Source organism: Mustela putorius, unplaced genomic scaffold (assembly GCF_011764305.1).
Source record: "Mustela putorius furo isolate JIRA1106 unplaced genomic scaffold, ASM1176430v1.1 tig00000275_pilon_pilon_pilon, whole genome shotgun sequence".
In the NCBI taxonomy this organism is placed as follows: Eukaryota; Metazoa; Chordata; class Mammalia; order Carnivora; family Mustelidae; genus Mustela; species Mustela putorius.
Genome location: NW_025421341.1, coordinates 8,897,786 through 8,923,375, shown reverse-complemented (window position 1 = coordinate 8,923,375; position 25,590 = coordinate 8,897,786). Strand labels below are relative to the sequence as shown.

At 37.8% G+C, this 25,590-nt stretch overlaps 1 protein-coding gene across 3 annotated transcripts in view; it reads right to left on the bottom strand.

Moving 5' to 3' along the window:
* Positions 1-1,332: 1,332 nt before the first annotated feature.
* Positions 1,333-25,590, bottom strand: part of LOC101686505 (cytochrome P450 20A1) — a 59,084-nt gene continuing 34,826 nt past the window's right edge. For all 3 annotated transcript variants that reach the window (XM_045078593.1, XM_045078594.1, XM_045078595.1), the window contains 8 exons: positions 24,113-24,191; positions 18,692-18,807; positions 17,894-17,948; positions 14,736-14,856; positions 10,528-10,639; positions 8,666-8,730; positions 1,838-1,927; positions 1,333-1,689 (listed from right to left, as the gene is read on the bottom strand). In XM_045078593.1, the coding sequence (XP_044934528.1) occupies positions 1,539-1,689; positions 1,838-1,927; positions 8,666-8,730; positions 10,528-10,639; positions 14,736-14,856; positions 17,894-17,948; positions 18,692-18,807; positions 24,113-24,191 (789 nt within the window). In that variant the 3' untranslated portion in view covers positions 1,333-1,538. The remainder of the gene's footprint in view (positions 1,690-1,837; positions 1,928-8,665; positions 8,731-10,527; positions 10,640-14,735; positions 14,857-17,893; positions 17,949-18,691; positions 18,808-24,112; positions 24,192-25,590) is intronic.

Here is a 25,590-nt window from a genome sequence, read left to right as displayed (position 1 = left end):
CATAAAATAACTCAATAACTAGAGTACAATCTTGAAACTAAAATTACAAGAGGAATTCAGCAGTGTCAAAAAAAATGATAACTTGCAACAGTTATCATTTTTCTTCCCGTCCTCTCTATCTGCACTTGGCATATTTCCTCCAGTTGTTGTCTTAAAAAAAAAAATTCTTCAAAAACAATGTAACAAAAAAAAGCGGACTCAACTATAGTGCTATCAATATAAAAGTATTAAACATAAAACTTATCAGTACTTAGTATAAATTTCCAAGATACTTAAAAAATATTTTTTTAAATAGTTCCAATATTTCTTTGCTTACTAGTGAGGCTGACCCTTTTTTCTGAAAGTTGAATAGCTATTTCCTCCTCTAAAAGATGTTTATTCATGTCTTTTGACCATTTATCTATTATGTTTTCTTACCAATTTATATAAGCTATTTATATATCATATGGATATTATCCCTACCATATGTTTTACAATGTGTTGTTGTTTTTTTTTTTAATTTGGTTTTGGTTTTTGGTAAGTGCTTTCTTGTTTCTTAATCATTAAGTTCATTATGTGACATAATAGATATGATAGTAACATATCAGGAATTCAGTTTTTCCCACAAATGAGAATTGGTGAAGCAATATAGTGCTACTAAAATTTCCAGCAAAACAGAAGGAAAGACAAGCCTCAGAAGGAGCACTTCAAAATACATTCAGTCATTTCCAAATGACTCAGAAGCAGTCAAAATGAGGAGCCTTGTATAGGTAAAGAAATGAACAGTATTACCTGGGAAGCATAAAAGCAAATACTAGGTAGGTTATTCAACCTAATAACAATGATTAAATATAAGCTAATTTATATTTAGAAAATAAAAATATTAATCCAAGAAACAAAAGTATGGGAAGTCTTTGTTTTCTCCCTTTAAAGTGATTTAAAGTATGAAAAGAAGTTAGGATTATGTTTTCCTTTTAAGAATATCCAGAAAACATGATTCCCCAAAGAGTGCAAAATAGCATCTCTTTTCAAGAATACTACAGATCGGGGTGCCTGGGTGGCTCATCGGGTTAAGCCACTGCCTTCGGCTCAGGTCATGAACTCAGAGTCCTGGGATCGAGCCCTGCATCGGGCTCTCTGCTCAGCAGGGAGCCTGCTTCCTCCTCTCTCTCTGCCTGCCTCTCTGCCTACTTGTGATCTCTCTCAATAAATCTCTCTCAAATAAATAAATAAAATCTTTAAAAAAAAAAGAATACTACAGATCAAACTAAGAAAAATAATATAGAGATAATGTCATAGAAAGTTATAGAACAAAACAAAAAAAGTGACAAAACAAAAATTAAAACAGAGTGCTTCCCATTAAAATTATCATTATATTGAGGCAATAAAGTATAAATGTATATCATGCATTAAGAAAATCTAATATGCAAAAGTCCAAATTTACATAATGAAGTACCAGTAGGTATTTATATTCCATAGTATAACTTGATTTATAAAAGGATTCAATACAGATTTTTGAAACCATCATTCTCCTCAAGAAAAGTTAAATGTATAAAATTTTAGTATCTCTTTGAGACAGTGATCCAAGCTTCTTCCTTGGATGATGTTACCAGTTCATACTTAGTTTCAATATGTTGACCCTCCACAGAAAGCAGATGCAGCCTCCTCACCAGTACACTCAAGAGTACTGCGGTCACCATGTATGCAAACCTAGTTAAGGAGAGAGTTGACCGGTTACTAACGATTAACAATTACGCTTTAATTACATAGACTGCTCATTCTCATCAGCAGTCATCAGCAAAACTCTGAGTATGAAGTCTGGCATCTTGCCTTTCACTTCCCTTTCTCTATCACTTACCTCAATTCTGGGCATTCCTGCGTGCCTGAGAATCCAAGCAAGGAGAAAGTTTTCATCATCGCTTCATCATCAAACCGGTCTGGATCAAATCTAAAAAGAAGGTTTGGGACAAATGACAACAGAGCTCCAATGGCATTTTACATGTGTGTACTAGAAAAACACAGGTATCTAATAAAGTCTGAAAAGTACTGAAAATAAGAACTGCTGTCACAATTGTATTTAAATTTTACCTGTTAGGGGCAGCTCAGTTGGTTCTGAGTGTCTGACTCTTGATCACGGGATTGAGCCCTGCCTCAGGCTCTGTGCTGAGCGGTTCTCCGCGTGAGGTTCTCTCCCTCCCTTCCCTCTGTCCCTCCTCCCCTTGCCCCGCTCACCTGCACACTCACCCTCAATCTCTCTCTCTCGAAAATAAAAATCTTTAGTAAGTTTTACCTATTATATTCTCAAACTAGTAAACATATATATTTTTTCTACCACTTTTTAAAAAAAAAGACTTTATTTATTTATTTGATAGAGAGAGAGAGAGAGAGACAGCGAGAGAGGGAACACAAGCAGGGATAGTGGGAGAGGGAGAGCAGGCTTCCTACGGAGCAGGGAGCCCGATGCGGGGCTCGATCCCAGGACCCTGGGATCATGACCTGAGCCAAAGGGAGACGCTTAATGACAGAGCCACTCGGGCGCCCCTAATTTATTAATTCTAAACAACAGATACAGAATACATTTCTCTGGAACCAGCAAGGAGTGAAACTGTAACATAGGTGTGCATCATATTATGAGATATAAGGATAAATCATACAAAAGCACATAATGAATATTTAAATTTAAGATGTTCAAAACAGGGCTCCTGGGTGGCTCAGTTGTTAAACATCTGCCTTCTGCTCAGGTCATGATCCCAGGGTCCTGGTATCGAGCCCCACATTGGGCTCCCTGTGGCATGGGAAGCCTGTTCCCCCCTTCCCACTCCCCCTGCTTGTATTCCCTCTCTCGCTGTGCCTCTCTCCATCAAATAAATAAAAATTTTTTAAGGAAAAATTAAGTGTTCAAATTATCTATTACATGAGACCCATCTCATCAATATGCAAAGAATTTTACACTGCCTCTTCAATTAAAATGTATTTCTTAAAACTGGATATACCAGACTTAAAATTATATTCATCAATTATATTATATCCAGACTTATTAGTAAGTGACGGAAGGGTTTTTTTTTATTGTACGGAATTTCATTTTGTAAAAAGTCACTGGTGAAATGGAATACACAGAAACAACCAAAAACTCATCCACTACGGAACATAAAAATTCCTCTCAAAAACAAATGTTAGGGACACCTGGGTGGCTCAGTCAGTTAAGCATCTCCCTCCAGCCCAGGTCATGATCCCAAGGTCCTAGGATTGGGTCCCTCCCGCATTGGGCTCCTAGCTCAGTGGGGAGTCTGCTTCTCCCTCCCACTTCCCTCCTGCTCAGCCCCTCTCCCCCACTCTCTCTGACAAATAAATAAAATCTTAAAAAAAAAAAAAGACAAATGTTAAAAGACTTAAACTGTGCTATGAGAAAAAAAAGAATTCTACTTTATTTTCTTTTTTAAAAAGTATAAATTACCTTCCACTGATGGAATATACTAGACGCACATTATAGTTGACATTAAAAATTATATAAAATAATTTTCCTTTTAACTATTTATTTATTTTAAAAAGATTTATTTATTTATTTATTTATTTGACAGACAGAGATCACAAGCAGGCAGAGAGGCAGGCAGAGAAAGAGGGGGAAGCAGGCTCCCCAGTGAGCAGAGGGGCCAATGCGGGGCTTGATCCCAGGACCCCGGGATCATGACCTGAGCTAAAGGCAGAGGCTTCAAGCCACTGAGCCACCCAGGTGCCCCTTTATTTATTTATCTAGGTAATCTCTGGGGCACCTGGCTGGCTCAGCCGGTGAAGTGTAAGACTCCTGATCTCCTGATCTCAAGGTCATGAGTTCAAGCTCTATATTTTAAGTAGAGCGTACTTAAAGTAAGTAAGATTTTTAAGAATTAAGTAATCTTGGGACTCCTGGGTGGCTCAGTTGGTTGAGCATCCAACTCTTGGTTTCAGCTCAGGTCATGGTCTCAAGGTTCTTGGGTTAAGGCCCTGAATCAGGCTCCACACTCAGTGGGGAGTCTGTTTGGGAGTCTCTCTCTCCCTCTGCCACTTCCCCTGCTCTCTCGCTTTCACTCTAAAATAAATACATAAATCTTTTAAAAATTAAGTAATTTATATACCCAAAGTGGGGCTTAAACTCACAAGCCTAAGATCAAGAGTTGCATGCTCTTCCAATTGGGTCCCCCAATCAGCTTTTCCTTTTATCAACTATCTTGAAAATTGAGACCCTAAATTTTACCTGCAGATATCTATGTATTTGTAGATTTAAAAAGAATCAAACTTGGGGCACATGGGTGGCACAGTTGGGTTAAGTATCTGCCTTCAGCTCAGATCCCAGGACCCTAGGATCAAGCCCTGCATCAGCCTCCTTGCTCAGGGGTAGCCTACTTCTCCCTCCCCATCTGCCTGCCACTCTCCTTGTACTCTGTCTCTTTCAAATAAATCAATAAAATCTTAAAAAAAAAAACAATTTCCCAATTATTTTATAAAACACCTCACAACTGGGGTACCTGGGTGGCTCAGTCGGTTAAGTGTCTGAATCTGGGTTTCAACTCAGGTCATGATCTCCTCATCATAGGACTGAGCTCCATGTTGAGTGCAGAGTCTGCTTCAGATTCATCCCCACTCCCTGTCAGCCCCTCCCCCACCTCAACTAATAAATAAGATCTTTTTTAAAAAAGATTTTCTTTATTTGAGAGAGATAGACAGAGAGAGCATATATGAGTTGGGGGAGGAGCAGAGAGAGAAGCAGACTCCCTACCAAGCAGGGAGCCCCACATTGGGCTGGATCCCAGGACCCTGAGATTAAGACCTGAGCTGAAGTTCATCAGATAATCATTTGATGATTTTGTGTATGTGTATGTACATAAAGAGATAATATATGTATGTGTATATAGATATACACAGACATAAAGTGGAATATTCACTTCTTCTTCTTTTTTTTTTTTTTAAAGATTTTATTTATTTCTTTGGCAGAGACAGATCACGAGTAGGCAGAGAGGCAGGCAGAGAGAGAGGAGGAAGCAGGCTCCCTGCCGAGCAGAGAGCCGGATGCGGGGCTTGATCTCAAGACCCTGAGATCATGACCTGAGCCGAAGGCAGAGGCTTTAACCCACTGAGCCACCCAGGCGCCCCTATTCACTTCTTTATCCATTTAACACGTGTTGGGACGTCTATTATCAAAAAAGATAAGAGAGGACAAATGCTGGCAAGGATATAGATAAAAGGGAACTCTTGTACACTGATGTGGTGTGAAATGTAAATTGGTACAGCCGTAAGGGTAAAAAGTATGGAGAGTCCTCAAGAAATTTAAAACAAAATTATCCTATGATCCAACAATGCCACTTCTGCATATATATTCAAAGGAAACAGTGTCATTGTCTCGAAGGGGTGTCTGTACTCTCATGTTTATTGCAGTACTACTGGGCCACAAGAAGGAAGGAAATCTTGATATTTGCACAACATGGATGAACCTAAGCCAAAATCAAGAGTCTACCACTTAACCAACTGAGCCACCCAGGCTCCCTGGTTTACCCTTCTATTTATGGGTATTACCTTCAATTTCTTTCATCAATGTCTTACAGTTTTCAGAGTACGGGTCCTTCACTTGGTTAAATTTATTCCTAGGTACTGGGGGTCTCTTGTGTAATTTTAAATGGGATTGTTGTCTTAATTTCTCTTTCCTCTAGTTTGTTACTAGTATATAGAAATGCTACAGATTTCTGCATATTAATTTTGTGTCCTGAAACTTGACTGAATTTATTTATTAGTTCCAACAGTTCTTTGATGGAGTGTTTAGGGTTTTCTACATATAATATGATGTCATGTGTAAATAGTGACAATTTTACTTCTTCCTTACCAATTTGGATGCCTTTTATTTATTTTTCTTGTCTGATTGCTGTGGCTAGGACTTTCATTACTATATCGAAAAAAAGTGATGAACTGAACATCTGTCTTGTTCTTGATCTTAGAGGGAAAGCTTTCAGCTCTTTACCACTGAGGAAGATGTTGGTTGTGGGTTTGTCTTATATGGCCTTTACTATGTTGCGCTATATTCTTTGGCCTTTTGAGGTTTTTAATCATTTCATACAAACCTTAGGATTATTTGTTCTAGTTCTGTGTGAACTAGCCTTTTACACATTTCAGTATGGGTATTTTCTCGTCTTCCCAATGTGTGTAAGTCACTCAGCTGGTTTCTGGATTTCTCGCAGAGGGAGCTGCTCCATGCACGGCACCACTGAGTGTGCCCATGAGAGGAGGGAAATTCAGGAGCCTGCTCTATCACTCTCTTGGTCCCAGTCCATATGGAGATTTTTGGTACTTGCCTTCATTCTTTTCAGCTGAGAATTTTGTATTAGTCTGTTTTTTTAAAATTGATAATATTTCATAGTTTAGAGTAATATTTACATTATTATATACTGAAATCATAGAACTTGACCCAGGTTTTCTTGCTCTGAAACATGCCAATATGGTAATAGTAATAACGTATTTCTATCATTTTTTTTTTAAGATTTATTTATCTGAGAGTGTGTGTGAGCAGGGGAGGGGCAAAGGGAGAAGGAGAGAATCTCAAGCAGACAACGCACTGAGTGTACAGCCTGACGCAGGGCTCAAACTCATGACCCTGAGATCCTAACTTGAACCAATATCAAAAGTCAGCTCAACGGAGCCACCCAGGCACCCCTCTATCATTTCTTTATATAAATAAATTATATCCAGACATTTTTTTTCTTTAGGAGAATACGTTAATGTCAGTTACTCAAAAAGACAACTTTTAAATCCATAATGGAGGGGCGCCTGGGTGGCTCAGTGGGTTAAAGCCTCTGCCTTTGGCTCAGGTCATGGTCCCAGGGTCCTGGGATCGAGCCCCACATCGGGCTCTCTGTTCAGCAGGGAGCCTGCTTCCCTCTCTCTCTTCCTGCCTCTCTGCCTACTTGTGATCTCTGACTGTCAAATAAATAAATAAAATCTTAAAAAAAAAATCCATTATGGAATACCACCTCATATGAAAAATAAAAGCAGTGGCAGTGGTCAGTGCTACCGAGGCTGCAGAGATGAATCTCTCAAATGCTGCTGCTGAGAACCTCTGAGAAACAGCCTGGCAGTTTCTTGCAAAACTTAACACGCACTAACCATATGACCGCAGCAACTGCACTGTTGGGCATTTATCCAAAGAAATAAACCCTATGTTCACACAAAACCCCTTACATGACTGTTCTTTGCGGTTTCATTACCAAAACAATCCAAATGTTCTCTGGTGGGTGAAAGGTTGAAAAACTCTGCAGCCAAAAAATGGTATGAAACATATTATGTTGACCTCAAGAGCATTAAGTTTATGAAAAAAGTTAATCTCTTTATTTTTGTCTGTGTGACAATTACATTAAATAGTAATCAACTGTCTCTACAAGGTCTATCTCAGTCTATGTACATTTTCGTTAGTGTGAGCTGTCTCTCAAGAGGGAGGTGCCCAATTTCAGAAAGGCTTTTCATTAGTATGCAACATTATTACTAACATTTCCTATATCTGATTCTATTTGATACATCAAAATGAGTTCCACATTTTAGCATACACATTTTTTAATATTTTCAATTTGTAACCTAGATCATGTTTTGAGGGAAGCAATAGTGTCAAAAGTTACAACAAATTTCTTCTATTTTTCATATTACATTTCAAATTTATCAAAAACTTGGCAAAAAAAACCCCACAAAACAACAACAACAATTTGGCATTTTCCAAATTTTTTAAACAATTTTAAAACTGCAAATATTAGTTTTTCTAAACCATAAGCATAAATTTTCCACGAATATAGATCTTCGATTTTGTTATAAGTCATTTAGAATATAAAATACATTTTTTACTCAGAGCAAATTTTGGAGGACTACTATTTCATTTGTTAATAGATTTGTTTTAATATCACTATAATATTAAAAACTGAAACAATAAGAACACTTAATAAACCCATCATTATCCTCTAGAAATAGGTATGAGTACTTCAACCAACTCTGTCCTACTGCACTTCACACAGCTGTATTTTTTTTTTTTAAGATTTTATTTTTAGGTAAACTCAATATCCAATGTGGGGCTCAAACCTACAACCCTAAGATCAAAAGTTGGATGTTCCAATGACTAAGCCAGCCAGGCGCCCCCACACATCTGTCTTAACCCCAATCAACTCAATCTATAACCTTTTACCAAGGCAATAAATCTTAACCCATTTCTTTAGGGTGGATTTTACTTGATGCCTATCCAGCAGGCAACCAGTAGCAGCTTTGCTCTTTGCTTTTTCCTTCCCCTGCCATTCTCACATACAACATGTATAGAGACAACATCTACTTTTTGAATTTGACTAAAGAGATTAATTAATTGAGACCAACAGCAGGAAAACAAAGAAACTACGTAAGAACACCCACTTACCAACAAAAGAATTCCGAATTTCCATTGAAATTAAAGGACAGTTGTAGAGATTAAACAGATCTTAGGCTAGAAGTGATAAAGGAGAGACAAAGAGTAGCAAGCAGACAGCAGATTCACGAAAGAAAGAACAGTGAACAGAAGATACCAAAGAGAAGGCAGTGGCTTGCTTATGTTATATCATTGTCACATATTAAATTTTCTCCTCAAAAATTAAGAAATGCAAAACACACAAACACATAAAAATCAACAATCACAAAGATAAACACAGATATTTCATACTTGTGTGGGGACGGCCAAGTACTGGGATCTTGCAGTACCACGCCAAGAGCATAAAGAACAAGGGTCTGCAAAAAAATTATTCTAGTTAGTCAAGGCCTTACAGAGACAAAATGACTGTCAGAGAGCCAATTCCTCCTGAATGCTCTTTTAATATAGATAATGAGTACAAAATAAAAACAGAAAATGATCAAAGAAAATACAGGCCATTATTTTGATGACTTAACGGTGGAGAAGGCCTCCCTAAGCATGTCAAAATCTGACAGTCATAAAGGAATAAAAGACTTTACCACGAATATTCAAAACCTGCATCCAGTAAAAACAAAACACACCAAAATCACCAGTGAAAGATAAATAATAGGAAAAATATATTTTCCATATAATTAACAGTTAGCATGTACAATATAAAAATATATATATAAGCTCACTAAAAAGAAATGAGTTACAAGCACATAATTCACAAAAGAAATACAAACTGATAATATGTATGAAAAGCTGCTCAATCTCTCCAATAGTCAGGGAAAAGCAAATTAAAATAATGAGACAGTATTTCATATAAGAAATATGTTGGTGGGAATGCAAGTTGGTGCAGCCACTTTGGAAAAGTTTGGAGATTCCTTAAGAAATTAAAAACAGAGCTTCCCTATGACCCTGCAATTGCACTACTGGGCATTAACCCCAAAGATACAGATGTAGTGAAAAGAGGGGCCATCTGTACCCCAATAGTCATAGCAGCAACGGCCATAGTCGCCAAACTGTGGAAAGAACCAAGATGCCCTTCAACAGACAAATGGATAAAGAAGATGTGGTCCATATATACAATGGAGTATTAAGCCTCCATTAGAAAGGATGAATACTCAACTTTTGTATCAACATGAACGGAACTAGAAGAGATTATGCTGAATGAAATAAGTCAAGCAGAGAGGGTCAATTATCATATGGTTTCACTTATTTGTGGAGCATAACAAATAGCATGGAGGACATGGGGAGATGGAGAGAAGTGAGTTGGGGGAAACCGGAGAGGGAGACGAACCATGAGACTGTGGACTCTGAGAAACAAACTGAGGGTTCTGGAGGGGCGAGGGGTGGGGGGCTGGGTGAGTCTGGTGGTGGGTATGATGGAGGGCACGTATTGCATGGAGCACTGGTAGTGGCTCATAAACAATGAATTCTGGAACACTGAAAAGAAATTTTAAAAATGTAAAAAATTAATAAATCTAGAAGTAGTAAGGATATGGAGAGAAATAGCATTCTCATACATTGTTGCTAAAAATATAAAATGCATCTTAGAGGGTAATTTAATTTTAACATAAATAACACTGACCCCAAAACTCAATTTCTAGGGCTCTAATCAATATCTATACAAGTATATAATTTGTAATAACAAAAAAATTGATGTAACCTAAATTTTCGTCAATGGGGACTGCTTAAATAAACTATAACACACTCATGTGATGGGATATTATGCATCCATTAAAAATGAGCTGGATCTATATCAAGTCCCAGTTGTACTCTTAACCACAGTATACCTAAAGAAGCAAAATTAATAAATGATGCACGAAAAGCAACTTTTCACATACAAATTCAGTTTTTAAAATACATATATGTGTATATACACATACAGAGTAACATATATACACAAAGACCTACAAAAATACACACTAAAGTATTAACAATAGTACATGTGAGGAAAGGAGCCTTTCGTATTGTTTATACCCTAAAACAACATGTATTATTTTCATTTAAAGTAACTATGTCTTTGATTTAATAATAGGTATTTATTGAACGTATTAGACAATACAATTCAAAAACATATTCTTTTCTTTGAAAAGAATACCTGAATAAGTATACCAAATGTTTCTTACCTCTCTAGGAATAATAAATTTGTCAATCTTTCCTTCAATATCTTGAAGCCGGGCAGAAACTGGGGTCAGTTTGGCAGCCCGAACAGTTTCACAAAGTACTTGCCGACAATACCTGTTTTAAAAAGATTTTTTTACAGTTCTTAACTCTGGGAAAGGCAGTTTGAAATGCAGGTACATTTTGTAACAACTTTAAAAATCTTCTTAATTGGAAATAGGCACATCATAATTCTAATTTGCTTGAAAATTAAGTTATATATTAGAGGTATATAAAGTCCAGGTAGGTTAAATTTATTTTTTTTTAAGTTTTTTTTTAAAGATTTTTTTATTTATTTGTCAGAGAGAGAGAGAGGGAGAGCGAGCGAACACAGGCAGAGGAAGAGGAAGAAGCAGACTCCCTGCCAAGCAAGGAGCCTGATGTGGGACTCGATCCCAGGACGCTGGGATCATGACCTGAGCCGAAGGCAGCCGCTTAACCAACTGAGCCACCCAGGCGTCCCAGGTAGGTTAAATTTAAACAAATAAAAACAAATTCAAAAGTACCAGAAGAAAACTCGAAACATTATTTACATAATTCTTAAGTAGAAAAGTCCTTTTTTTTTTTTTTTAAGATTTTATTTATTTATTCATGAGAGACAGGGAGAGGGGCGGGAGGCGGAAGGGAGAAGCAGGCTCCCCGCTGAGCAGGGAGCCTGATGCGGGGCTCAATCCCAGGACCCTGGGATCATGACCTGAGCTGAAGGCAGTCACTTAACCAGCTGAGCCACCCAGATGCCCCTCTATTAAATAGTTTCTATATAGTATCTCATTTAATCCTTACAAGAACCTCAAGGGTGCTATTATTATTCTAATTTTATAGATTTTTTAAATTGGGCAATTGCTTAAAATCGCGTAGCGGGGAGGTGGTGTCAGCAGGATTCAAACACAGGTCTGCTTTACTCCATAGCCCCTAATCATAAATACCAAACTACTGGATGTATCCTTCAATAACAATCCCACTTCTAGGACTTTATTAATAGCAACAACTGGAAATATTTAAAAAAAAAATAACAAGCATAGGAATGCTGATTGTTTATAATACTTAAAAGCAACAAAAAAACAAAAAAGGAAAACATCCTTCCTTTCCTCTTTGAACAACTATTTATTGGGACTATTTATTGAACTACTATTTATTGTTTCACTAGAAACACCATGTTAGACACTGAACTGCAACAGTAAGACAGAAACCCACAAAGGGATCCAAGGTCTAGTTGGCAGAGAAAGTGAGAGAGGTAGGGACAGCAAGGATAACAAGTTAAGGAGCACAGGAACTGCTATGATGAAGGCAGTTCAGGATTTTGGAGAACACATGGCAGGAGCACATAACTAAAGAAAGGACTTTGCAGAGAAATAAGCACTTGAGGCTGAGACCTGCAGAAGAAACTGGAGTTTGCCAGTAGAGAAAGGAAGAGAGAATCTAGACAAAGAGTGGTCTGCAAAAGCCAGGAGATGAGAAAGACTACTACAGCTTTGAAGAAACCAAAGAATTTCAGGATTGCAAAATCCAAGGAAGGAAGAGGCACAAACAATGAGATAAGGTGGGAAAGGAATAAGCCGCCCAGCCCTTGAAATGCCTCCTAAGCCACGCTGGTGAGTTTCAGTTCTATCTTCAGGGCAACCAGAGGTCACTGAAAGATTTTAAATTGGGGGCTCATCTGCCCAGATGTTGACTCCTCAGTTACAGAAATATTACTAGCACAGGGATGCTCAACATTAGAATGAGAACAAATCGGAATCATCTAGGAAGTTTCTGCAAACTTCTGATGCCCAGAGACTGCTGATTTGGCATTGGTCCTAGGTTAGCTGTATGGTTAAAGCACCCACAGTGTTTACTGTGTACAGTCATGGGTTCCAGCGGCAATTTGGAGACTGGATTAGTGGGGAGCAAGAGCCAAGGCTGTTGAAATATCCCAGGCAAGTTGATGGTGATCTGAATAGTGAGGACAATGAAAAGAACTAAAATTCAACTTCCAGGGACACCTGGGTGGCTCAGTCAGTTAAGCATCTGCCTCCACTCGCCTCAGGTCCTGATTCCAGAGTCCTGGGATCGAGTCCCTCCCTCTGCCTGCCACTCTTCCTGCTTGTGTGCTCGCTCACTCTTTCTCTCTCTGACCAAAAAATAAAATAAATAAAATAAAAAAACGAATTTCCAACTAAAAGTTGTTTGGAAAGTCAAATCAACAGAACTTAATCTCTGACTGGGCATAGTAGAGTTATATACATAAGAATATTGTTCACAAAATGTTTAGAGAAAAGATGGAATTTACAGAAGAAATATATTGACATTTTAAAACATCTTGAAGTTTTTTATTTTGAATATATATGCATATATGTGCATACATATGCATATATATGCATAGAAAATTATATATATATAAAATTTATGTATATATAATAATAAAAATTTATATATATGTATATATGCATAGAAAAACCTGGAAAAAGAGTAAAGATAGTTAACAATTGTTATCTCCCAGGGATACAGTTACAAAAAACCTTCACCTTCTACTTCATACACTTCTGTATTATAAAAACTTTAAAGGACAAGTATTACTTTTGAAATGAAAAATAGTTATATTCAAGGTAATTAATAAAACTTCCAAATTTTGAAGAATTTGTAACAGAAGTCTCCTTGTCTTCTTTTCTATAGTTAAAAGAGGCTCCAAGGTAGGACTGGTTGCCTGCTGTCCAAACTCAGACTTCCAACACCCTAAGCAGCCATAATTGCTATTTTTTTAAAAAAATCTTTTTAGAATGCCTGGGTGGCTCAGTCAGTTAAGCATTTGCCTCAAGTCACAATCCCAGGGTTCTGGGATCAAGTGCTGCATCGGGCTCCCTGCTCAGCGGGGAGTCTGCTTCTCTCTCTCCCTCTGCTGCTCTATCTCTGTCAAATAAATCAGTAAAATCTTTTAAAAATATAAAGAGAAAAAAATCTTTTCAACTAAGGTATTATCTATATATAAAAATTCATCTATTTTACCTATACAATGTGATGAAATTTAGTAATTGTGTATAACTGTGTTACCACAACCACCGTCAAGATATAGAAGAGTTCCCCCTAAAAACCCTTCTCATTCTCCCTGCTAGTTCTCTCCGCCCCATTCCTGGCCCCAGACAACCCCTGATCTCCTTTCCATTACAATAGTTTTGCCTCTTCTCAAATTTCACCTTAAGGAAATTATATTGTATGCAGTCTTTGACTTTGACTTCTTTCACTTAACATAATGACATTTAACTACACTGTTGTATATATTGCTATTATATTACTTTTAACCACCTGGTAATATTCCAAGGTACAGATATAACACAATTTGTTTATTTAGTCACCAGCCAACGAACATCTGGACTATTTCCAGCTTTTTGCTATCATGAATAATACTGCTATGAACATATGCATAAAGGTCTTTGTGTATATATTTTTTTCATTTCTCTTGGATAAATGCATTGGAGAATTTCTGGGTTGTATGGTAAGTGTGTGTTTAGCTGCCACACTGTTTTCTGACGGGTCTGTACCCTTTTGCATTTCCATCAACAAGATGTGAATGCTCCACTTACTTGAACATCACTGATACTATTTTACATAAATCTAATGTAAAGGTTTCCCTAAACTATCTTGTGATTTTGTTTATTTGATAGAGAGAGAGAGCACAAGCAGGGGGAGAGGCAGAGAAAGAGGGAGAAGCAGGTTCCCAACTGAGCAGGGAGCCTGATGAGGGGCTCAATCCCAACACCCTGGGATCATGACCTGAGCTAAAGAAAGTCACTTAACCAACTGAGCCACCCAGGCACCCCCAAAACTACCTTATGATTTTAAAGAGCAAATTAAATTATCTAATAAAATCTGTATTTACTTTTTTTTTTTTACAAGATTTTATTTATTTATTTGAGAGAGAGAGAGCATGAGAAGGGGGAGGGTCAGAAGGAGAAGCAGACTCCCTGCCGAGCAGAGAGCCTGATGCAGGACTCCATCCCGACTCCAAGATCATGACCTGAGCTGAAGGCAGTTACTTAACCAACTGAGCCACCCAGGTGTTTAAATCTGTATTGAAACATTTTAAGTCCTGTAAAAATATATACCTTTCCTAGATATTATCATTAGCTTTAAGTAAGACAGTTAAACCAACTCAAATTTACCTGCTAATGATCTGCTCTTCTTTTTATTATATTCTTACCTGAGCTGCTCAATTTTCTCTGGAGTAATAGGATCCTTCCCAAAAACTTGGTCTATCTCTTCATAAAGTTTTCTCTGAACCTCTTCAGAGGTGGTTAAAAAACAGATTGCCCAGGTGCACACTAAATAAAAATTTATATTAATAGCAATGAAAATAGCTAATTTCATAGTTTGGGTGCAGAGTAAGATAGAACATACTATTATTTTTTTCTTGTACTTTCCCTTTTTTCTGATATGGAAGACACAGAAATGCTACCAAAAAATACAACGATTGTTCACAGGAATTTTTTTTAAAGATTTTATTTATTTATTTGACAGACAGAGATCACAAGTAGACAGAGAGGCAGGCAGAGAGAGAGGGAAGCAGGCTCCCTGCTGAACAGAGAGCCCGATGTGGGGCTCGATCCCAGGACCCTGGGACCATGACCTGAGCCGAAGGCAGAAGCTTTCACCCACTGAGCCACCCAGGCGCCCCTGTTCACAGGATTTGTACTTCATTGAACAGAACAGGATTTGTACGTCACTGAACAGAACATGACAACTCCTAAGGAGATCTGCAATTGCTTTCTTAAAACTGGCAAGTACTTGAAGCCAAAAATGCATTTTTACCTTCAGTAAAACAGTAATGATAATAAATAAACCTCATTATCTGGAGGAGTGTTAAATGTTGGTAACTGTAATGGATTGTCTGGTTCACCCAACCTTGTGTAATAAAATACGGATTTATTAGTTCCTTCAGGAGACCTAATGAAATGATTCATACAAATCAAAGTAGCAGGAGATTTACCTATAAATCAATATTCTAAATTTTTACTTGTCATGGTAGATAAGCTGGTTCAAGAATTGGTATTGGTTATTGCTTAGGACAACGGTTCTCTAAAATCACCCAGGAATTGACTGATGGCACAACTCCACATTCACAGATTCTGATTCAAAAGATTTAGGTGAAGTCCAGGCATCTGTACTTCCAACAAATACCATATTTATTTTGATGAACAACAAGACTGGAAGATCACTAAGCTTACAGGCTTACTTTTGCTTAAAATGGCCTATATATTATATGCACCAAGGAAATGAAAAGGTAAGAAAATCACATGATGAACATGAAACAGAGAAAATATGAAAAGCTATATTTCCTTTAGAAATCCACTGGGATTACAACTACTCAAAGAATGGAACTATCCAGATACCATCCAGATACCAGTACCTCTTACCCTAGATTTTGCTTGAGATGACTCTATTACTTTTTCTGAGTCAAACACTTTTTTTTTTTAATATTTTATTTATTTATTTGACAGACAGAGAGCACAAGTAGGCAGAGAGGCAGAGAAAGAGGGGGAAGCAGGCTCCCTGCCAAGCAGAGAGCCCGATGTGGGGCTCGATCCCAGGACCCTAGGTTCATGACCTGAGCGGAAGTCAGAGGCTCAACCCCACTGAGCCACCCAGGCGCCCCTGAGTCAAACATTTTTAAAAATGTATTTAAGTAATTTCTACTTCTGCTTATCAATTATCGCCTCCTTAAGCTAAGGGCAGACTTAAATTTGTCTCAAAGTTACTTTTTATTTTAATGTTTGCCTAATTCACATATCCAATTCTTATGCCTGGAAAGGACACAATTCACATTCTGAACTAAATGCTACTATCAATAAAATTAATAGCTGCCTGGTACTCAACTCTTTTTATAATTTACTCATATTCAGAGTTTATAAAAAGGCACATGAGTAACTGCCTGTATTTAACTTTTTCCTACATGTATTTCTTTATTAGGGCTTTTGAAGGAACTGCAGAATTTCTGCTTCACAAGTGATAATGGAAACTTGTGCAGTGTACAATATGTACATGTTTGTAATTTTACAACATACAGTAATACGCAATATTGAAAGATTTAGTACAAGGATGTGTACACAGTGAGCACTCTTATACCCTGCTTTACCATATTACCACTTAACATTACCATAACTGTATGGTTTAATAATCTCAAACATTGGTTCTTTGGTAGAACTCTAAAGTATGACTGGGCATAGCTTAAAAATAAGATTTTAAGTCATGAACATTCTTTAAACATGATACTGAACCAAAGACACAATTACCGACTTGAGAATATACCTTGGAGGTCAACCAGAGCTAAATTGTTATTTGAAAGAAAAAAAAATGCAGAGCCAAATATCTTTCTCAAGGCTAATAAGTAGCAAAAGATTAAAGTTTCCTGCCTATTTTGGCTCTCAAAAAATTCAGAGGTATCTTAAAAAAATAACCAACCCACATGCAAAGAAACAGTGATAATCTGAAATCCCCCCTAAAAACTGTGATAAGATTAAAATATTAACCCAACTTTGGAAATGGTCATTTTTTTTTTTTTTTTTTGCTCTGTTGTTGTACTCCAGATTTTTTGAAGGTCTTTAGCAAAGATATAATTTAATGTAGTAAATTTTTTAAAAAACAAGTTAAGCACTTTTTAAAGAAGTTCCATACATTATTTTTGACACATGCACAAATTCCATTTAATCTAGAATACCTGGACATCTCTAGATGTCAAAAATTTTATAAAGAAGAACTTACAGGCAGTTTACATCTTTAATTATTGTTTTTCAACAGAAAGAGTTGTAAATGAAATCCTTCAATGAGTATCAATTTTTTCTATTTCAAACTGAAGTTTTGATACTTCCTTTAGTATTTTAGCATATTTTTATAAGCATACACAAATTTCACACATTTTAGAACTTTAAATAAAAATCACCTTCAATTCCACCAAGAGAGGAGTTCTTTTAAACTGTGATTTCTGTGGCCTATATCCTCTGTTGGTAGACCTTAATAATAGCAAACTGGACTTGAGTCAAAGTGAAAACCACAGCAGGAAATTGAAAAGCTCACTGCTCTGCTTAGAAAGGTGTCAATAGCAGTTCATTTTAAAGGCACTAACTAGAATTCACAATCCATAAACTGTGTCATGAAATTTATGGCAATGTTCAGAGGTGGCATAGAGCACCTGGGGGTTTCAAAAAAAAAAAAAAAAGGTAGCTGTGTGAATCAAGCCTTTCAAACAAAAATAAAAAAGAAAAGAGAAGGGAAATTATAAAGAGGTCTTGCAAACAATGTTTCCTTTATTTTACCCATGTGTATTTTATAATCTATCTCAAGAAGAAATCAATTTGTACTCACATTTGGCAGTTATGACACAACTGGCCAGAGAAAATATCATACTGTCTTCAAGGATCTAGGAGAGAAAACTAAGTTTAGAAAGTGTAAAACGTAAGGTGGCCTGTATTAGACCCTACCAAAATAACCTATACTATAGAATTAAGGTCAAGGAAAGGAAAAAATGTATATTATTTCTTTACAATGCTTTCACCTAAAAAAAACTAATGTAAAAATCAACCTACATATGGCATTGCCTTTTTGATGCAATAAACATTTACAGGTAGTTATCACCGTCTGGTGCTACGTTTTTGCAAACCAACTGCCTCAGGGCTGTCTTTCTGGCTTAGGCTGGTGCGGCAACAAAGCCTCAGAACAGTGAAGAGGCTGCCACTGCCCTTGAAGCCTTATTCGATGCTGCACCTGTACACACCCAGAAAACCATTCCGTCTCTGAAGGCTCACACGTGTAGACCGGGCATTCATCATTGCTATAGGGAACAGGCGTGGCAACAATGGCTCCGCTCTTGTCCTTTGCCTGACAACCCCGTGAACACAGCGGCGTGCTGGGGTAACAGAGGCACTCTGGGAACAAGTCAAGCTGCCAACCTAGTCAGTTAAGTCTCCTCTTTTATGATCGGAGAATTTGATTCAACATTTGCTTACCCAATATTAAATAATATACAGCGGCTTCAAAGAGCTAAATAAGAAGAGACTAAATACGTGTTCTATTTGTGGACGATGTGCTACAAAAGTAAAGTGAGTACAAAGCACTATACATGGGTGATTATTATTTACTTAATAAACTTAACAATTACACCACCTGTTGGTCATTAAGGTTCCCTTGTACTAAGGAGTCAATGAAAATATGTTGACTGAAGTTCCCTCCTTTTCGTTCTTTTATGATTTTCTTTAAAATAGATTCCAGTTGCCTAAGAGCTTAGAGAAGAAATACAAAAAAATATTTTAGAATATAAGCATTTGTAAAGATTGAGTCTCTTTTAATATTTCTGTACAATGTTGCTATGTGCAGAATAAAACTTTCAAGAAAAAGAGCTGTAACCAAAAATTTTTACAAAGCTCATTTATGTTAAAATTCATCAATCTTCTTTTCCTTCTTTTTGCTAAATTATACATACAAAAAGCTGCAAATGCCACATATGTACAATTTAAGGAATAATTATAAAGCAAACACCTATAATACCAACAACCAGGTCAAGAGCTAGAACTAACACCAGCATCCTGGAGGCCTCCACACACAAAAACCTCTCCCTTGATACTTCCCTTCTCAATTCTTTTTTTTAAAGATTTTATTTATTATTTGAGAGAGAGAGAATGCAAGAGAGCACAAGTAGTGGAGAGGGAGAAGCAGGCTTCCCAATGAGCAGGGAGCCTGATGTGGGGCTTGATCCCAAGACCCTGATCAAATACTCTCTAGGTGTTAAGATTCTCATTTGGATCTTGGGACTCCATGCCCTACTGGACCCCATACTTCCCCTACTTTGCTGCCTGTTCATTCTCGGTCTCCTTTCTTTTTTTAAAGGATTTTTTTTTTTTTAAGATTTTATTTATTTATTTGACAGAGAGAAATCACAAGTAGATGGAGAGGCAGGCAGAGAGAGAGAGGGAAGCAGGCTCCCCGCTGAGCAGAGAGCCCGATGCGGAACTCGATCCCAGGACCCTGAGATCATGACCTGAGCGGAAGGCAGCGGCTTAACCCACTGAGCCACCCAGGCGCCCCTCTCGGTCTCCTTTCAATGATTCCTTCTCATCTCTTGAATTTCTTAATGATGGAATGTCCAAGGTCAGGATTCAGTTTTCGTACCTCTTTTCTTTTTCTACTTACATTCATTATCTTGATGGTCACTAGTCTCAAGGCCTTAAATACAATCTATGGACTGAACATTCCCACATTTATATTTCCAGGCCAGACCTCTTTCCCCTGAATTCCAGATTCCTATGCCTAACAACCAATTTAGCATCTCCACTTAGACGTCTGAAGCCTATTAAACACACCATATCCACAAATGAACTCTACATCTTTCCCCACCAAAACTGGATCTTCCCAAATCTGCCCCATCTCCCTAAAAACTTCATTTTCCAAACACTCAGGCCTAAAACCTTGGTGTCTCCTTCTCTCTTATACCATACAACTAAGCTGTCAGCTAATGTTGGTGTTCTAATTTCAAAGTACAGAATTACTCTTCCTTACCTTTTTTTTTTTTTTTTCATTCTTTATTTTCTGCTGCCTACCACCTAGTCCAAGTCACATTATTTCTCTTGCCTGGTTCATTGCAACAGCCCCTCAATTAGTCTCCCTGCTTCTGCTCCAGGTGCCTATAATCTATAACAGCAGCCAGACTGACCTGTTGAAAACATAACTGAGACTGGGGCACCTGGCTGGCTTAGTCAGGAGAGCATGCAACTCTTGATCTCAGGGTTGTAAGTTCGAGCCCCATGTTAGATACAGAGATACTTAAAAATAAAATCTAAAAAAAAACAAAACAAAACAGGGGCACCTGGGTGGCTCAGGGGGTTATAGCCTCTGCCTTTGGCTCAGGTCATGATCCCAAGGTCCTGGGATCGAGCCCCAAATCAGGCTTTCTGCTCAGCAGGGAGCCTGCTTCCTCCTATCTCTGCCTGCCTCTCTGCCTACTTGTGATCTTTGTCAAATAAATAAATAAAATCTTTTTTTTTTTTTTAAAGATTTTATTTATTTATTTGTAAGAGAGAGTGAGAGCGAGCACAGGCAGACAGAGTGGAAGGCAGAGTCAGAGGGAGAAGCAGGCTCCCTGCGGAGCAAGGAGCCCGATGTGGGACTCGATCCCAGGACGCTGGGATCATGACCCGAGCCGAAGGCAGCTGCTTAACCAACTGAGCCACCCAGGCGTCCCAATAAATAAAATCTTAAAAAAGAAAAATAACAACTCAGATTATAACTGCTAAAACCTTCCAGTGGCTTCCTATCTCATAGTAACAACCTAGTCTTACAATGAGCTATACGCCAGACAATATCTGTCCCTCCCCTCAGTTTTTCCAGCCTCATCTCTTCTATTTCTCTTCTGACTGGCTTCACTCCAGCCAAAAAGTTCCCTGTACACCAGAATCCCACCCCCAGGACTTAGCAATTACTCTCCCTCTCTAGAGAATCTTCCTTTGGACATGTGAGAGCCTCAATGATCTGCACTGAATGATTTCCTTATCTCTTGCAAGTGTAGCTCATCAGTCACCCAATCTTAGTTGAGGCTCTTCCTACTAACCCTATTCAAAATTGCAACCTCCGCATCCCGAGCACACCCCATCCTCCTTCCTGATTTAATTTTCTCTGCAGCACTTTTCATCTTTTAATGCACTATTCGGTTTACTCATTTAGATTATTGTCCGCTACTTCCCACCAGAATGTGGTGCCACAAAGGCAGGAATTTTTGTTTCTTTTGTTCATGGACATCTCCCCAGCACCAAAACATACCAGAATACTATAGATATTCACTAAATAGTTACAGATTTGCATGAATGTAACATATTATTGATGAAAATTAAAAATTACTAACACTGTGATGCAGTGGTTCTCAACGCTGCTACAAATTAGAAGCACCTAAGAAGATTTTTTTTTTTTTAAATCGTAAAGTAGGGGTGCCTGAATGGCTCAGCCAGTTAAGCGCATGGCTCTTGATTCCGGCTTCGGTCATGACCCAAGGGTCATGAGATCCAGCCCGCACTGGGCTCTGCACTGGGGAGTCTGCTGAAGATTCTCTCTCTCCCCCTACCCACCCACCACGTTCACTCTCTCTCCTAAAAAAAAAAATCGTAAAGTGGAAGTCACACCTCACACCAAATAAATCCAAGTGTTTAGGAATGGAAGCCTGATGTCACTATTTATTTTGTTTTATAGTTTATTTAATTTTTTTTTTTTTTTTTTAGTAATCTCTACACCCAGCATGAGACTGGAACTCAGGACCCCAAGATAAAGACTCATCCTATGTGGGGCGCCTGGGTGGCTCAGTTGGTTAAGAGTCATATGCTCTCCTAACTGCACCAGCCAGGAACCCCCATATTTCTTCAAAGATTCAATGTTTAGCAAAGTTTGGGAACTACTGCTGTATATTCTCAGCTCTACAAGTACATCAGCATAACCTGCACGGCTTTCATAGAAATACCTCACACCCAGGGTGCCTCTCTCTCAGACTCTGAATAAACTGGTTTAGAGTGACGCCTGATCTTCAGGGTTTTTTTGTCTTAAGTTCTCAAGGTGATTTTAATGTACAGATCAGTTTAAGAATGACTCACTTAAACACATGACCCACTGACCCAGCCATGGTTTCCTACTCACATAAATTCCAAAAAAGAATCTTTTTTTAAAATTAACATATAATGTATTATTTGTTTCAGGGGTACAGGTCCGTGATTCATCAGTCTTAAACAATTCACAGCACTAACCAAAGCACATAAAGAATAATTTTCAATAAAAGCACAAATTTGATTTATGCCAATGTTACAACCCAAGGAACATATGTTAGATAATCTAGTTTTACTTAAAATCAAAGAGTATAAATTACTAATTTTCATTTTGTATTAATTGAACAAATACTTGTGAAATACATTTTTTATTCAGGGAAATTAGTCCTATTGCATCCATGAAGATACTCACAGTGGCAATAAAAACCAGAGTGTAGAAAATGTGTCTGTTAAATTGGCTCTTTTGAACTTATGTTGGACATCAAGGGAATCACTAGAATTCTAAGCCCCATGAGGTCCAGGATTTTTGACTCCTACACACAAAATAGTGCCTAGCACATACAGTCCTCAATAAATACTTACTGAAAGAATGAAGGATGAGAATAGTAGAAAGGAACATAATTATATATGGAAAATAATCCATCATTCCAACACAGCCCATGTATTTTAATTTACCCTACTTCCAAAAAAAGAATTCAAATAGCTCAAAATACAGGTATTAAAGAATTACAATCATGAAATTACTGACAGAAGATATACAACCAAAAAAAGGGAGAATAATTTTTTTTTAAGATTTTATTTATTTATTTGACAGAGATCACAAGTACGCAGGGAGGCAGAGAGGCAGGCGGGGCAGGGGGGAGCTCTCTGCTGAGCAGAGAGCCCAATGTGGTGGGGCTCAATCCCAGAACCCTGAGATCATGACCCCAGGTGAAGGCAGAGGCTTAACCTACTGAGCCACCCAGGTGCCCAAGTGAGAATAATTTTGTGCTGTCATCTTAAAACTAAAACTGCTGTTTTTCTGAGTAGATTATTTATAAAGTTGCAACCAATGCCCCAAAATATTGAAAATATTTTTACTCAGTGTTACAACAGCAAGAATTCTTACGTTGCTACGTATTTTTTTACAAACATCTTTTCAACATGTAAGCTGGTATTTCTTTAGCAATTCCAGTATTATTGGACATTTAGATTGCTTCTGGTTTTCTATTTACAGAAATAGCACTACAAAAAAAATACTTATTTATTTTTTCTCTTAATTTCACCAATTATTCATGACTTTTTAAAAAAGTTTTCATTTATTCATTTGAGAGTGAGAGAGAGAGAGAGATAGCACACAAGAGAGCACAAGGCCTGGAAAGGGAGAAGCAGGAAGCAGGCTGTCCACTGAGCTGGGAGCCCGATGTGGGACTCGATCCCAGGACACTAAGATCATGACCTGAGCTGAAGCAGCCGCTCAACTGACTGAGCCACCCAGGGGCCCCCATTATTTATTACTCTTAAGGTGTATTATAAAACTGCTTTTCCAGGATTGTACCCTTACATTTTCCTGTAGGCCATATGAGCCTCATTCTATAGTGAGTACCAGAGTTCCTTTACTGCTTCACTGCTTTTTCCTCTCTTTTAAGAAAAACCTTTAATATAGGAAATGTAGGAGAAAAACATAAAGATAGAAAATATACATGACCCTTGGGGCGCCTGGGTGGCTCAGTGGGTTAGGCCGCTGCCTTCGGCTCGGGTCATGATCTCGGGGTCCTGGGATCAAGTCCCGCATCGGGCTCTCTGCTCAGCAGGGAGCCTGCTTCCTTCTCTCTCTCTCTGCCTGCCTCTCAGTGTACTTGTGATTTCTCTCTGTCAAATAAATAAATAAATAAAATCTTAAAAAATTAAAAAAAAAAAAAAAAAAAGAAAATATACATGACCCATAATCCCATGATTCAGAGATGACCTTATTAAAATTGGGGCACATATCCTGTCCCTACTATAATTTAAGAGTAGCAAAACTTACCATCTTCATATTGTTTTTTCCGAGTTGTACTTTTATCAAGTGATCCATCTAAAAAGCCTTTGCCAATCTCAGACCAAATCTGAAAACAGGAAAACATACCTGTTATCTAGTAAAGTCGATTTTCTAAGTAACACCAGGCAATCTAAGCCAATAATTGAGAAATTCCTATCTTACTAACAGATCTAATAATTAAACTCTCTCTTTTAAGTGGGCTGCATAATCATTTACTCTGTAGTCTCGGAGGATAGAGTGCAAGTATGTTTTAATAATTTCAGTCACGGCACTTTAAAACTAATTTTAACTAGGAAGTCAAAAGTTTCTTTTCTTTAAAAGGTGTAGGAATAGGAAAGAAAAGGACATGGCAGTAGAGTCAATTTTCAATTTTTTATTATAATAGTACCAGTGGATGAATAAAATTCATAGGGAATTCTAAATTTTTACTTCACTTGTGATACTGATAATCACTGGCTGAAATCCAGAATAAAAGGTTAAAAGTTAGTATAAGGTTTGCAGATAGTAAATAATAAAACTGGCTTCCAGTTATTTTAAAACTGGGTAGCTCCTGGGGCGCCTGGGTGGCTCAGTGGGTTAAAACCTCTGCCTTGGGCTCAGGTCATGATCTCAGGGTCCTGGGATCGAGTCCCGCATCGGGCTCTCTGCTCAGCAGGGAACCTGCTTCCTCCTCTCTCTCTGCCTGCCTCTCTGCCTACTTGTGATCTCTGTCAAACAAATAAATAAAATCTTTAAAAAAAAAAAAAAAAAACCAACTGGGTAGCCCCGGGAAAAACCCTTAGCTTATTTAATTTAAAAGTTGTGACAGAATGTAGGGAAAGAATACAACACTCACTAGTCAATGCTAAATAACTGAATAATTATTAATATTTAGGAGTCCTTAACTCTTACCTTACAAAGATGTAACTTAAAGATTTTTTAAATGTGAAAAATTAAACCATTTAAAGTCCTGTGAAGGGGCACCTTGGTGGCTCAGTGGGTTAAAGCCTGTGACTTCTGCTCAGGTCATGATCCCAGAGTCCTGGGATCGAGTCCCACATCGGTCTCTCTGCTCATCGGGGAGCTTGCTCCCCACCCCCCAGCTTGGATCTTTGTCAAATAAACAAATAAAATCTTAAAACCAAAAAAAGTACTGTGAATATATATAATAAATGTTTATATTACGAATAACCTTAAAGCAAGAAAAAAGTTGTTTTTTTTTAAAGATTTCATTTATTTATTTGAGAGAGAATGAGTGAGCATGAGCATGGGGGAGGGGCAAAAGGAGAGGGAGAAGCAGACTCCCCAATGAGCAGGAAATCCGACGACGTGGGGCTCACTCAGACCTCAAAATCATGACCTGTGCAGACACTTAACCAACTGAGTGACCCAAGAACCCCAGGAAAGGAGTTTCTAAGCATGACACAGAGCAGAGGGCGAAAATTCATGAGAAAGCTGAATTAATTTAGCAACTCCATCTCAATGAC